The 14,896-nt window shown below is 60.1% G+C and overlaps 1 protein-coding gene across 5 annotated transcripts in view; it reads right to left on the bottom strand.

The window, feature by feature from the left end:
* LOC140473196 (adenylate cyclase type 2-like) overlaps positions 1-14,896 on the bottom strand; it is a 106,973-nt gene that overhangs the window by 643 nt on the left and 91,434 nt on the right. For 4 of the 5 annotated variants that reach the window (XM_072567572.1, XM_072567576.1, XM_072567575.1 and 1 more), the window contains exons 3-8: positions 13,148-13,345; positions 10,021-10,182; positions 8,785-8,934; positions 4,609-4,763; positions 667-778; positions 302-429 (exon numbers count right to left, since the gene is read on the bottom strand). In XM_072567572.1, the coding sequence (XP_072423673.1) occupies positions 302-429; positions 667-778; positions 4,609-4,763; positions 8,785-8,934; positions 10,021-10,182; positions 13,148-13,345 (905 nt within the window). The remainder of the gene's footprint in view (positions 1-301; positions 430-666; positions 779-4,608; positions 4,764-8,784; positions 8,935-10,020; positions 10,183-13,147; positions 13,346-14,896) is intronic. The other variant, XM_072567577.1, reaches the window with a different exon arrangement.

Here is a 14,896-nt window from a genome sequence, read left to right as displayed (position 1 = left end):
CCCCCCAACCAGACACAACCCTGACAGGAAATTACCTCGGGCCTCCCTCCGCATGACCACGGGATGTGACCTGTGACCCCTGCCCATCACCCCCTTCCCCCCCCCCCGTTCGCCCACCAGGCACCCGGAGGCCACTCGGCCCCTCCTCCTCATGGCCGCCCAGCCACCGGTTCCTGCCCTGCTTCACCCCCCCGGCCCCCCCCCCCCCCCCCCCCTTCCCCAGCTCCTCGGTTTATTTGGGGAGGTTAAGGGAGAGTGCGGCTCCCGTCCTCCATCTTGCCCGACGGTCCCCATCGCTCACTTGATGGCCTGGCACATATCCAGGCCCATTTTGACGCAGCTGCGGGCGTGGGTGGGGAGCGACACAGGTAGGCCCGAGACGCAGTAGTAGCAGTCTCCCAGGATCTTGATCCTCATGCACTCGTTGTCCTGCGAGAGACGGGGTGGGGGTGGAGAGAGAGAGAGAGAGAGAGAGAGTCAGATGGGGGTCGCCTTTTGACGCCAAGGATTGGGGGGGGCGATTTCCCCCTCCCATCCAGGGTTGACGTTTAGCCTGGCCGGGCAGCCATCTTGGAAATCCGAGCGCCAACTCCCCTCGGCTGGTCTCCACCGTTCCCCACCCCCACCATCCCCCCCGCCCCCCCGGTGAATTTGCCGAGCCCTCACCTTGGCGATCTGGTCGAACTTGCCGAAGAGTTCGTTCAACATCAGGACCAGCTCCTTGGGTGAGCACTCGCTGGCCAGTCGGGTGAAGCCGACAATGTCCGCGTAGAGGATGCTGGGAAGGGGTTGTGGGGTGGGGGTGTGGTGGGGAGGGAGAGGGGAGTGGGGGGAGAAGCAGGGGTTGAGAGGCGGCCAGTACGCACACGCACACACATGTCCCCACTCCATCCCAATATGGCCCCCTCAGACCTTCCCTTACCCATGAACCTCAAGTCCCACAGCAAACCCCTTCCAATTCCCCTCCAAATATCTCTTGGTTCCCATCCTCCCCATTGCCCGAGATTCACCACTTCCCACCCCCTGCACAGATTTCCACACTCCCACCCTATCCCAGAATCCCACACTGTCACCCTATCCCTGTATCCCACACACCCACCCTATCCCAGAATACCACACTCTCCTACCCTATTCCCGTATCCCCCACACTCCCACCCTATCCCCGTATCCCACACACTCCCACCCTATCCCCGTATCCCCCACACTCCCACCCTATCCCAGAATCCCACACTCCCACCCTATCCCCGTATCCCCCACACTCCCACCCTATCCCAGAATCCCACACTCTCCCACCCTATCCCCGTATCCCACACTCTCCCACCCTATCCCAGAATCCCACACTCTCCCACCCTATCCCCGTATCCCACACTCTCCCACCCTATCCCCGTATCCCACACTCTCCGACCCTATCCCCATATCCCACACTCCCACCCTATCCCAGAATCCCACACTCCCACCCTATCCCCGTATCTCCCACACTCCCACACTATCCCAGAATCCCACACTGCCACCCTATCCCTGTATCCCACACTCCCACCCTATCCCAGAATCCCACACACTCCCATCCTATCCCAGAATCCCACAGTCTCCCACCCTATCCCCGTATCCCCCACTCTCCCACCCTATCCCCGTATCCCCCACACACCCACCCTATCCCAGAATCCCACTCTCCCACCCTATCCCCGTATCCCCCACTCTCCCACCCTATCCCCGTATCCCCCACTCTCCCACCCTATCCCCGTATCCCCCACTCTCCCACCCTATCCCCGTATCCCCCACACTCCCACCCTATCCCCGTATCCCCCACTCTCCCACCCTATCCCGGTATCCCACACTCTCCCACCCTATCCCCGTATCCCACACTCCCACCCTATCCCCGTATCCCACTCTCCCACCCTATCCCCGTATCCCCCACTCTCCCACCCTATCCCGGTATCCCACACTCTCCACCCTATCCCCGTATCCCCCACTCTCCACCCTATCCCCTGTATCCCCCACTCTCCCACCCTATCCCCGTATCCCACACTCCCCCTATCCCGTATCCCCCTATCCCCTCCCACACTCCACCCTATCCCCGTATCCCACACTCTCCCACCCTATCCCCGTATCCCCACTCTCCCACCCGTATCCCCACGTATCCCACCCACTATCTCCCACCCTATCCCCGTATCCCCCACTCTCCACCACCCTATCCCCGTACCACTCTCCCACCCTATCCCCGTATCCCCCACTCTCCCACCCTATCCCCGTATCCCCACTCTCCCACCCTATCCCCGTATCCCCACTCTCCCACCCTATCCCAGATCCACTCTCCCACCCTATCCCCGTATCCCACACTCTCCCACCCTATCCCCGTATCCCACTCTCCCACCCTATCCCCGTATCCCCCACTCTCCCACCCTATCCCCGTATCCCCCACTCTCCCACCCTATCCCCGTATCCCCCACTCTCCCACCCTATCCCCGTATCCCACACTCCCACCCTATCCCCGTATCCCCCACTCTCCCACCCTATCCCCGTATCCCCCACTCTCCCACCCTATCCCCGTATCCCCCACTCTCCCACCCTATCCCCGTATCCCACACTCCCACCCTATCCCCGTATCCCCCACTCTCCCACCCTATCCCCGTATCCCCCACACTCCCACCCTATCCCCGTATCCCACACTCTCCCACCCTATCCCGGTATCCCCCACTCTCCCACCCTATCCCAGAATCCCACTCTCCCACCCTATCCCCGTATCCCCCACACTCCCACCCTATCCCCGTATCCCACACTCTCCCACCCTATCCCGGTATCCCCCACTCTCCCACCCTATCCCAGAATCCCACTCTCCCACCCTATCCCCGTATCCCCCACACTCCCACCCTATCCCCGTATCCCACACTCTCCCACCCTATCCCGGTATCCCCCACTCTCCCACCCTATCCCAGAATCCCACTCTCCCACCCTATCCCCGTATCCCCCACTCTCCCACCCTATCCCCGTATCCCCCACACACCCACCCTATCCCCGTATCCCCCACTCTCCCACCCTATCCCCGTATCCCACTCTCCCACCCTATCCCCGTATCCCCCACACTCCCACCCTATCCCCGTATCCCCCACTCTCCCACCCTATCCCCGTATCCCCCACACTCCCACCCGATCCCCGTATACCCCACCTCCCCTCCCCCAATCCCCGTATCCCCCACTCTCCCACCCTATCCCCGTATCCCCCACTCTCCCACCCTATCCCCGTACCCCCCACATTCCCACCCTATCCCCGTATCCCCCACACTCCCACCCTATCCCCGTACCCCCCACACTCCCACCCTATCCCCGTATCCCCCACACTCCCACCCTATACCCGTATCCCCCACTCTCCCACCCTATCCCCGTATCCCCCACTCTCCCACCCTATCCCCGTATCCCCCACACACCCACCCTATTCCAGAATCCCACACTCTCCCACCCTATCCCCGTATCCCCCACACTCCCACCCTATCCCCGTATCCCCCACACTCCCACCCTATCCCCGTATCCCCCACTCTCCCACCCTATCCAGGTATCCCACACTCTCCCACCCTATCCCCGTATCCCCCACACTCCCACCCTATCCCCGTATCCCCCACTCTCCCACCCTATCCCCGTATCCCCCACACTCCCACCCAATCCCCGTATCCCCCCCACACTCCCACCCTATCCCCGTATCCCCCATTCTCCCACCCTATCCCCGTATCCCCCACTCTCCCACCCTATCCCCGTATCCCCCATTCTCCCACCCTATCCCCGTATCCCACACTCCCACCCTATCCCCGTATCCCACACTCTCCCACCCTATCCCCGTATCCCACACTCTCCCACCCTATCCCCGTATCCCCCACACTCCCACCCTATCCCCGTATCCCCCACCTCCCCTCCCCCAATCCCCGTACCCCCCACACTCTCCCACCCTATCCCCGTATCCCCCACTCTCCCACCCTATCCCCGTATCCCCCACTCTCCCACCCTATCCCCGTACCCCCCACACTCTCCCACCCTATCCCCGTATCCCACACTCTCCCACCCCATCCCCGTATCCCCCACTCTCCCACCCTATCCCCGTATCCCACACTCTCCCACCCTATCCCCGTATCCCCCACACTCCCACCCTATCCCCGTATCCCCCACTCTCCCACCCTATCCCCGTATCCCCCACTCTCCCACCCTATCCCTGTATCCCCCACTCTCCCACCCTATCCCCGTATCCCCCACTCTCCCACCCTATCCCCGTATCCCCCACTCTCCCACCCTATCCCCGTATCCCCCACACTCCCACCCTATCCCCGTATCCCCCACACTCCCACCCTATCCCCGTATCCCCCCCACTCTCCCACCCTATCCCCGTATCCCCCACTCTCCCACCCTATCCCCGTATCCCCCACTCTCCCACCCTATCCCCGTATCCCCCACACTCCCACCCTATCCCCGTATCCCCCACACTCCCACCCTATCCCCGTATCCCCCCCACTCTCCCACCCTATCCCCGTATCCCCCACTCTCCCACCCTATCCCCGTATCCCCCACACTCCCACCCTATCCCGATATCCCCCACCTCCCCTCCCCCAATCCCTGGGGATTCCCTTACCTGACGTCCCGGTGGTGTTTGACGTAGAGGTTGTGGAAGTTGTTGGTGCTCTCGGGCTGGGCTTGACCCTCCCGGGGCCCGGTCAGACGCTCGATGATCTCTGCCTTCATCTCCAGGGCGATGTAGAGGGGCAGCACCGAGAGCAGGAGGTGGTCCTGAGGTCAAACAGCAACACACGGGGGGGGATGTCGGGGGGGGGGGGGATGTCGGGGGGGGGGGGGGGCGGGGATGTGGGGAGGGGGGGTGCAGAGCCGTTAGCTTGTACAAACTCTCCCGTTTCCCCATCACCTCGTCCACCCCCCCCCCCCCCCCACTGCCATGCGCAAGTCACTGGCACCATCTCGTCTCACGTAAGGAGGACATTCGGCCCATCTGCTACCCCCCCGTTCAGTGCGATCTGATTGTCCTCCGCTCCCCATTTTCCTCCCCCCCCCCCAATTCCCCTTCCTGGTTAAATCTCTCTCTCTGTCTCAGCCTTGAATACCCTCAATGCCCCAGCCCTCCATTCCCCTTCCTGGTTAAATCTCTCTCTCTGTCTCAGCCTTGAATACCCTCAATGCCCCAGCCCTCCATTCCCCTTCCTGGTTAAATCTCTCTCTCTGTCTCAGCCTTGAATACCCTCAATGCCCCAGCCCTCCATTCCCCTTCCTGGTTAAATCTCTCTCTCTGTCTCAGCCTTGAATACCCTCAATGCCCCCAGCCCTCCATTCCCCTTCCTGGTTAAATCTCTCTCTCTGTCTCAGCCTTGAATACCCTCAATGCCCCGGCCCTCCATTCCCCTTCCTGGTTAAATCTCTCTCTCTGTCTCAGCCTTGAATACCCTCAATGCCCCGGCCCTCCATTCCCCTTCCTGGTTAAATCTCTCTCTCTGTCTCAGCCTTGAATACCCTCAATGCCCCAGCCCTCCATTCCCCTTCCTGGTTAAATCTCTCTCTCTGTCTCAGCCTTGAATACCCTCAATGCCCCAGCCCTCCATTCCCCTTCCTGGTTAAATCTCTCTCTCTGTCTCAGCCTTGAATACCCTCAATGCCCCCAGCCCTCCATTCCCCTTCCTGGTTAAATCTCTCTCTCTGTCTCAGCCTTGAATACCCTCAATGCCCCGGCCCTCCATTCCCCTTCCTGGTTAAATCTCTCTCTCTGTGTCTCAGCCTTGAATACCCTCAATGCCCCAGCCCTCCATTCCCCTTCCTGGTTAAATCCCTCTCTGTGTCTCAGCCTTGAATACCCTCAATGCCCCAGCCCTCCATTCCCCTTCCTGGTTAAATCTCTCTCTCTGTCTCAGCCTTGTATACCCTCAATGCCCCAGCCCTCCATTCCCCTTCCTGGTTAAATCTCTCTCTGTCTCAGCCTTGAATACCCTCAATGCCCCAGCCCTCCATTCCCCTTCCTGGTTAAATCTCTCTCTCTGTCTCAGCCTTGAATACCCTCAATGCCCCAGCCCTCCATTCCCCTTCCTGGTTAAATCTCTCTCTGTCTCTGGAGGGGGGCAGCAGATACACGGGGGGGGGGGGGGAGGTGGGGGGTGGGGGACATCACCCCTCCCACCTCCCCTCAACTCTGACCCCCTCCCCGTCCCGGAATCTATCGGCCATTCCTTCCTGGGGTCAGAATCCTGGGATTGTCACCCCCTCCCTCCCTGAGGGGCATCGTGGGTCTACCCCACAGCACGCGGCTAAGATGGCAGCTCACCCCCTCCCACCTTCTCAAGCGTTAGGGGGTTGGGGGTGGGGCGGTGGGAGGTGGAGGTTAGAGATGGAGGGGGGGGGGGGTGGAGGTTGCGATAAATACTGACTGACTGCCCACGGACGTAACACTCAAAGCCCCCCCTCCACCCAAGCGGGATTCACGGCTAACATCTCCCACCCACCGAAACCCTCGCTCCCGAGTGGTCAGAGAGGGGGAGAGAAAGAGAGATACATTTAGCGTCGTAGCATGGAACAGACCCTTCGGCCCGTCCCGTCCCTGCCGACCCCGATATCCCTAACCTAATCCAGTCCCCGTTTGCCAGCCCCTCGGCCCATGACCCTCCAATCCCTTCCCTATCCCTGTCCCCATCCCCCTTTTCAATGCTGTCATTGTACCAGCCTCCACCCCCTTCCTCTGGCAGCTCATTCCACACACGCACCACCCTCTGGGTGAGAACGTTACCCCTCAGCTCCCTTTCCCCCTCTCACCCTAAACCTACCCCCCTCTCGTTCTGGACTCCCCCCACCCCGGGGGGGGGGAGAAAAGACCTTGTCTATTTACCCCTATCCGTGCCCCCTCATGGTTTTATAAACCAGGTCACCCCCCCCCTCAGCCTCCGACGCTCCAGGGAAAACAGCCCCGGCCTCTCCCTGTAGCTCAAACCCTCCAACATCCTTGTAAATCTTTCCTGAACCCTTTCACAACATCTTTCCGATAGGAAGGGGACCAGAATTGCCCGCGATATCCCAACAGTGGCCCTAACCAATGTCCTGTACAGCCCCAACCTGACCTCCCCAACTCCTGTACTCAATACTCTGACCAATAAAGGAGAGCAAACCAAACACCTCCTTCTCTATCCTATCGACCTGCGACTCCACTTTCAAGGAGCTATGAACCTGCACTCCAAGGCCTCTTTGTTCAATAACACTCCCTAGGACCTTACCATTAAGTGTATAAGTCCTGCTAAGGTTTGCTTTCCCAAAATGCAGCCCCTCACATTTATCTGAATTAAACTCCATCTGCCACTCCTCAGCCCATTGGCCCATCTGGTCCCGATCCTGTTGTAATCTGAGGTAACCCTCTTCGCTGTCCACTACACCCTCCAATTTTGGGGTCATCTGCAAACTGACCAACTCTACCTCCTACACCAGTAAAGGGAAGCGTCCCAAACGCCTCCTTCATTAGTCTATCCACCTGCGACTCCCACTTTCCCAGGACAAGGCTGTCCCTGGCCCGGCCTAATATTGACTGCCCCGTCCGCAACTGCCCCACCGGGTGGCTGAGAGTCCACCAAGGAGGCTGTGGGGTCTGGAGTCACGTGTAGGCCGCAGACCGAGGTAAGGGCGGCGGTCTCCCTCCCGAACAGACACCCAGATGGGGGCCAAACGCCCCGCCGTCAGGCGCTCGGTTCGGCCATTTTGTTTTTCCGCCTGATCCAATCCCGAACCTGCCGTCCTCGAACCCCGATACCTCCGCTGGCAACGCCTTCCAGGGGTCCCGTCATCTTCCGCGTGTCTCCCCCGAACCTCACCCCCCTCGCTTTGAAATCGGGATCCCCAGTCATTGAGTCCGTCCCCAACTCTGGGGATAAGGCCCCTTGGCTCTACACCCTAATTTATCCGTGCTAAATTACCCATAGTGCCCAGGGATGTGCAGGTTAGGGTGGATTGGCCGTGCTAAATTACCCATAGTGCCCAGGGATGTGCAGGTTAGGGTGGATTGGCCGTGCTAAATTACCCATAGTGCCCAGGGATGTGCAGGTTAGGGTGGATTGGCCGTGCTAAATTACCCATAGTGCCCAGGGATGTGCAGGTTAGGGTGGATTGACCATGCTAAATTACCCATAGTGCCCAGGGATGTGTAGATAAGGTGCATTAGTCAGGGGGAATGGGTCTGGGTGGGTTACTCTTCAGAGGGTCGGTGCGGACTTGTTGGGCCGAAGGGCCTGTTTCCACACTGTAGGGATTCTAGGATTTTGTAGACCTCGACCAAGGATCCCCCCCCCGTCAGCTCCATCTTTTTCATGAAAATAATCCTTATCTACACAACCTGTCTTCATCGCTAGTGCCCTTCATATCAGGCAACATCCTCTGCACCGTCCCCCAAGCATCCACGTTTCCCCGGAGAGTGTCAGAGATCGCGACTAGGCCCGGTTAACAGGGGAGTGGGGCCTGAGAGTGTCAGAGATCGCGACTAGGCCCGGTTAACAGGGGAGTGGGGCCTGAGAGTGTCAGAGATCGCGACTAGGCCCGGTTAACAGGGGAGTGGGGCCTGAGAGTGTCAGAGATCGCGACTAGGCCCGGTTAACAGGGGAATGGGGCCTGAGAGTGTCAGAGATCGCGACTAGGCCCGGTTAGCGGGGGAGTGGGGCCTGAGAGTGTCAGAGATCACCACTGAGTGAGGGAGGTCAGAGGTTGCAGCTAGGCCCGAAGCCTGACCCCAAGTGGGCCGCGGGCCCCCAACCACCAGTTGTCCCACCCACCGCCTCACCTGCTGCTTCTTCTCGTGCTCCAGTTTGAGGTGGGACTTGACGCAGTTGAGGGTGTCCTCGAAGGTCTTGCGGAGGGCCCGGTCCATCAGGTGTTTCTGGTAGGCCCCCACCAGGATCCCACAGGTGAACACCACAGCGTTGGCGACCAGCTGTCAAAGAGGAAGCGGGGGAGGGAGAGAGGTGAAAACCGGGGAGGGGGATGCTGGGGGGGGGGGGGGTTAGTCCCGCTGCCAAACGGGGAATCAGGGAGGGTGGGGAGCCGACCGTTACCTAGCAACGACGGCGAGCGGCCGAGCTGGGACGCAAATGGAGCGTCAGCAGGCCCGGGGTTGGTCACCCGTGACCGAACGGCCGACTCGATGGCCCCCCCCCCCCTGCAGTCTCTCCACATGACCCCACACCCACATCCTTCACAGCTCCCACACCGGCGCCCTCCCCCCCCACAGAGACTCCTGGTTTGAGGGGCAATTAGGGACGTGCTGAAGGGGGGGGGGGGGAGGGGGGAGGGCGGAGTTGTATAACGAGGACTAGGCCGAGGCTTGGACCCAGGCAGCAGGGTCTCTCTCTCGCTCTCCCATTCGAGAACACGGAGTACAGGGAGCGTTCCCAAAACGTTCTGGGTGATTATCACCCACCCCACCCCCCCCCCAAAACACTCTTCCTGACACACCCTCTACCCATTTTACACTGAGAGTAAAGCTCCCTCTACACTGTCCCCCCATCACACACTCCCAGGGACAGGGACAGCACGGGGTTAGATACAGAGTAAAGCTCCCTCTACACTGTCCCCCCATCAAACACTCCCAGGGACAGCACGGGGTTAGATACAGTGTAAAGCTCCCTCTACACTGTCCCCCCCATCCCAGGGACAGGGACAGCACGGGGTTAGATACAGAGTAAAGCTTCCTCTACACTGCCCCACCATCCCAGGGACAGGGACAGCATGGGGTTAGATACAGAGTAAAGCTCTCTCTACACTGTCCCCCCCTCATCCCAGGGACAGGGACAGCACGGGGTTAGATACTGAGTAAAGCTCCCTCTACACTGTCCCCCCCATCAAACACTCCCAGGGACAGGGACAGCACGGGGTTAGATACTGAGTAAAGCTCCCTCTACACCATCCCCCTGATCAAACGCTCCCAGCATCGCGAACGGCAACAGAGCCGCGCTCCGTGCGATGCCCGTTCCCCGAGCTCCCTCTGCCGCCCGCTCCCGCCCACCATCGGGGCCCGTACCTGGTGGGGCAAGAGGAATTTCGGCTGCTCGGAGAGGCCCAGGTAAATACTCAGTGAGACGACGTGGGAGGCAGACGACAGGAGACTCACCAAGGTCGCTACCCTCATCCTCAGGGGCAACATGGTGTACGTGACAAAGCTGATAAACAGGAAGAAGGAGACCTGGAATAGAGCGCTCAGACAGGTCAGTCTCTTAGGCAGCACCGACACACTCCCTCTACACCCCATCTCCACACGCCCCACTCCCTCCACAACCCAGGGACACGGACAACACGGGGTTAGAGACAGAGTAAAGCTTTCTCTACACTGTCCCCCCCATCAAACACTCCCAGGGACAGGGACAGCACAGGGTTAGATACAGAGTAAAGCTCCCTCTACACTGTCCCCCCCGTCAAACACTCCCAGGGACAGGGACAGCACGGGGTTAGATACAGAGTAAAGCTTTCTCTACACTGTCCCCCCCATCAAACACTCCCAGGGACAGGGACAGCACGGGGTTAGATACAGAGTAAAGCTCCCTCTACACTGTCCCCCCATCCCAGGGACAGGGACAGCACGGGGTAAGAGACAGAGTAAAGCTCCCTCTACACTGTCCCTCCCCCATCCCAAGGATGTGTAGGTCAGGGTGGATTGGTCGTGCTAAATTACCCATAGTGCCCAGGCATGTGCAGGTTAGGGTGGATTGGCCATGCTACATTACCCATAGTGCCCAGGGATGTGCAGGTTAGGGTGGATTGGCCGTGCTAAATTACCCATAGTGCCCAGGGATGTACAGGTTAGGGTGGATTGGCCGTGCTAAATTACCCATAGTGCCCAGGGATGTGCAGGTTAGGGTGGATTGGCCATGCTAAATTACCCATAGTGCCCAGGGATGTACAGGTTAGGGTGGATTGGCCGTGCTAAATTACCCATAGTGCCCAGGGATGTGCAGGTTAGGGTGGATTGGCCATGCTAAATTACCCATAGTGCCCAGGGATGTGCAGGTTAGGGTGGATTGGCCGTGCTAAATTACCCATAGTGCCCAGGCATGTGCAGGTTAGGGTGGATTGGCCATGCTACATTACCCATAGTGCCCAGGGATGTGCAGGTTAGGGTGGATTGGCCGTGCTAAATTACCCATAGTGCCCAGGGATGTACAGGTTAGGGTGGATTGGCCGTGCTAAATTACCCATAGTGCCCAGGGATGTGCAGGTTAGGGTGGATTGGCCATGCTAAATTACCCATAGTGCCCAGGGATGTGCAGGTTAGGGTGGATTGGCCGTGCTAAATTACCCATAGTGCCCAGGGATGTGCAGATTAGGGTGGATTGGCCGTGCTAAATTACCCATAGTGCCCAGGGATGTGCAGGTTAGGGTGGATTGGCCGTGCTAAATTACCCATAGTGCCCAGGGATGTGCAGGTTAGGGTGCATTGGCCGTGCTAAATTACCCATAGTGCCCAGGGATGTACAGGTCAGGGTGGATTGGCCGTGCTAAATTACCCATAGTGCTCAGGGATGTGTAGGTTAGGGTGGATTGGCCATGCTAAATTACCCATAGTGCCCAGGGATGTGCAGGTTAGGGTGGATTGGCCATGCTAAATTACCCACAGTGCCCAGGGATGTGTAGGTTAGGGTGGATTGGCTGTGCTAAATTACCCATAGTGCCCCAGGGATGTGCAGGTGAGGGTAGATTGGCCGTGCTAAATTACCCATAGTGCCCAGGGATGTGCAGGTTAGGGTGGATTGGCCATGCTACATTACCCATAGTGCCCAGGCATGTGCAGGTTAGGGTGGATTGGCCATGCTACATTACCCATAGTGCCCAGGGATGTGCAGGTTAGGGTGGATTGGCCGTGCTAAATTACCCATAGTGCCCAGGGATGTGCAGGTTAGGGTGGATTGGCCGTGCTAAATTACCCATAGTGCCCAGGGATGTACAGGTCAGGGTGGATTGGCCGTGCTAAATTACCCATAGTGCCCAGGCATGTGCAGGTTAGGGTGGATTGGCCATGCTAAATTACCCATAGTGCCCAGGGATGTGCAGGTTAGGGTGGATTGGCCGTGCTAAATTACCCATAGTGCCCAGGGATGTACAGGTTAGGGTGGATTGGCCGTGCTAAATTACCCATAGTGCCCAGGGATGTGCAGGTTAGGGTGGATTGGCCATGCTAAATTACCCATAGTGCCCAGGGATGTGCAGGTTAGGGTGGATTGGCCGTGCTAAATTACCCATAGTGCCCAGGGATGTGCAGGTTAGGGTGGATTGGCCGTGCTAAATTACCCATAGTGCCCAGGGATGTGCAGGTTAGGGTGGATTGGCCGTGCTAAATTACCCATAGTGCCCAGGGATGTGCAGGTTAGGGTGCATTGGCCGTGCTAAATTACCCATAGTGCCCAGGGATGTACAGGTCAGGGTGGATTGGCCGTGCTAAATTACCCATAGTGCTCAGGGATGTGTAGGTTAGGGTGGATTGGCCATGCTAAATTACCCATAGTGCCCAGGGATGTGCAGGTTAGGGTGGATTGGCCATGCTAAATTACCCATAGTGCCCAGGCCTGTGCAGGTTAGGGTGGATTGGCCATGCTACATTACCCATAGTGCCCAGGGATGTGCAGGTTAGGGTGGATTGGCCGTGCTAAATTACCCATAGTGCCCAGGGATGTGCAGGTTAGGGTGCATTGGCCGTGCTAAATTACCCATAGTGCCCGGGGATGTGTAGGTTAGGGTGGATTGGCCGTGGGGTTTGGCGCATTCGTCAGAAGGAGATGGGTCTGGGTGGGATACTGTCAGGGGAGGGTCGGCGTGGACCCGTTGGGCCGAAGGGCCTGATTCCCCCCCCCCCCCCGCTGGGATGACGATCTTTGATGAGCCATTTCCTGATCCACCTCCCTCTCGTGTGTCCGTGGAATTTTGGAATACACGGACCTGAGACAGGGATAGGGCGATGGGTGGGGGGGGAGTCTGCGCGCGCGGGCGCGATATTCCGGGAGGTGGTCTCGATCTGCCCTGTCCAACCGCTGGGATGGGGGAAGGCACCTCTGACATGCCCCCCCCCCCCCCACCACCCCCCAACCCTCCCGCATTCCCCATCCTCGTTGGCCAACGCCCAGCGAAAGCGGATTCCAAGATGGCGTCCGCGGCCTCACCTGGTCCCAGGCGCTCACCGGCCCCCCCTGGAAGACGAAGACGTATCCCATGGCGACCAGGCCGGCCCAGACCAGCAGCGACAGGGCCGTCATTGCGTTCCGGAAGACGGACTCGATGCAAGTGAGGAGCAGAGTGACGGAAAACAGGCCCAAAGCCACGCACACCGTGATGAGGAAGGCCAGGTGGTCCGATACCCTCTGTTGGGGAAAAATAACAGGGGGGAGGGGATGGGACTGACGTTAGGTACACTGTCCCCCCTCTCCCCCCCCCCCCCACTTACCCATCAGGGCCTGTGTACAGGGATCGGGGGGTGGAGCAGACGTTAGGTACACTGTCCCCCCTCTCCCCCCCCCCCTTACCCCTCAGGGCCCGTGTACAGGGATCGGGGGGTGGAGCAGACGTTAGGTACACTGTCCCCCCTCTCCCACACCCCCCCCCTTACCCCTCAGGGCCCGTGTACAGGGATCGGGGGGTGGAGCAGACGTTAGGTACACTGTCCCCCCACCCCCCACACCCCCCCCCTTACCCCTCAGGGCCCGTGTACAGGGATCGGGGGGTGGAGCAGACGTTAGGTACACTGTCCCCCCTCTCCCACCCCCCCCTTACCCCTCAGGGCCCGTGTACAGGGATCGGGGGGTGGAGCAGACGTTAGGTACACTGTCCCCCCCCCCTCACCCCCCCCCTTACCCCTCAGGGCCTGAGTACAGGGATCGGGGGGTGGAGCAGACGTTAGGTACACTGTCCCCCCTCTCCCACCCCCCCCCTTACCCCTCAGGGCCTGAGTACAGGGATCGGGGGGTGGAGCAGACGTTAGGTACACTGTCCCCCCCCACCCCCCACACCCCCCCTTACCCCTCAGGGCCCGTGTACAGGGATCGGGGGGTGGAGCAGACGTTAGGTACACTGTCCCCCCCTCTCCCACACCCCCCCCTTACCCCTCAGGGCCCGTGTACAGGGATCGAGGGGTGGAGCAGACGTTAGGTACACTGTCCCGTCCCCCCCACACCCCCCCCTTACCCCTCAGGGCCCGTGTACAGGGATCGGGGGGTGGGGCAGACGTTAGGTACACTGTCCCGTCCCCCCCACACCCCCCCCCTTACCCCTCAGGGCCCGTGTACAGGGATCGAGGGGTGGAGCAGACGTTAGGTACACTGTCCCCCCCCCCCCCACACCCCCCCTTACCCCTCAGGGCCCGTGTACAGGGATCGGGGGGTGGGGCAGACGTTAGGTACACTGTCCCCCCTCTCCCAAACCCCCCCCTTACCCCTCAGGGCCCGTGTACAGGGATCGGGGGGTGGAGCAGACGTTAGGTACACTGTCCCCCCACCCCCCCCCTTACCCCTCAGGGTCCGTGTACAGGGATCGGGGGGTGGGGCAGACGTTAGGTACACTGTCCCGTCCCCCCCTCACCCCCCCCCTTACCCCTCAGGGCCTGTGTACAGGGATCGGGGGGTGGGGCAGACGTTAGGTACACTGTCCCCCCTCTCCCACCCCCCCACTTACCCATCAGGGCCCGTGTACAGGGATCGGGGGGTGGAGCAGACGTTAGGTACACTGTCCCGTCCCCCCCCCACACCCCCCCCCTTACCCCTCAGGGCCTGTGTACAGGGATCGGGGGGTGGAGCAGACGTTAGGTACACTGTCCCCCCTCTCCCACCCCCCCCCTTACCCCTCAGGGCCCGTGTACAGGGATCGGGGGGTGGAGCAGACGTTAGGTACACTGTCCCCCCTCTCCCACCCCCCCCCCC

This window comes from Chiloscyllium punctatum, unplaced genomic scaffold, assembly GCF_047496795.1.
Source record: "Chiloscyllium punctatum isolate Juve2018m unplaced genomic scaffold, sChiPun1.3 scaffold_546, whole genome shotgun sequence".
Lineage (NCBI taxonomy): Eukaryota > Metazoa > Chordata > Chondrichthyes > Orectolobiformes > Hemiscylliidae > Chiloscyllium > Chiloscyllium punctatum.
Note: the sequence above shows the minus strand (reverse complement) of the source record. Positions and strands in the feature narration are given on the sequence as shown.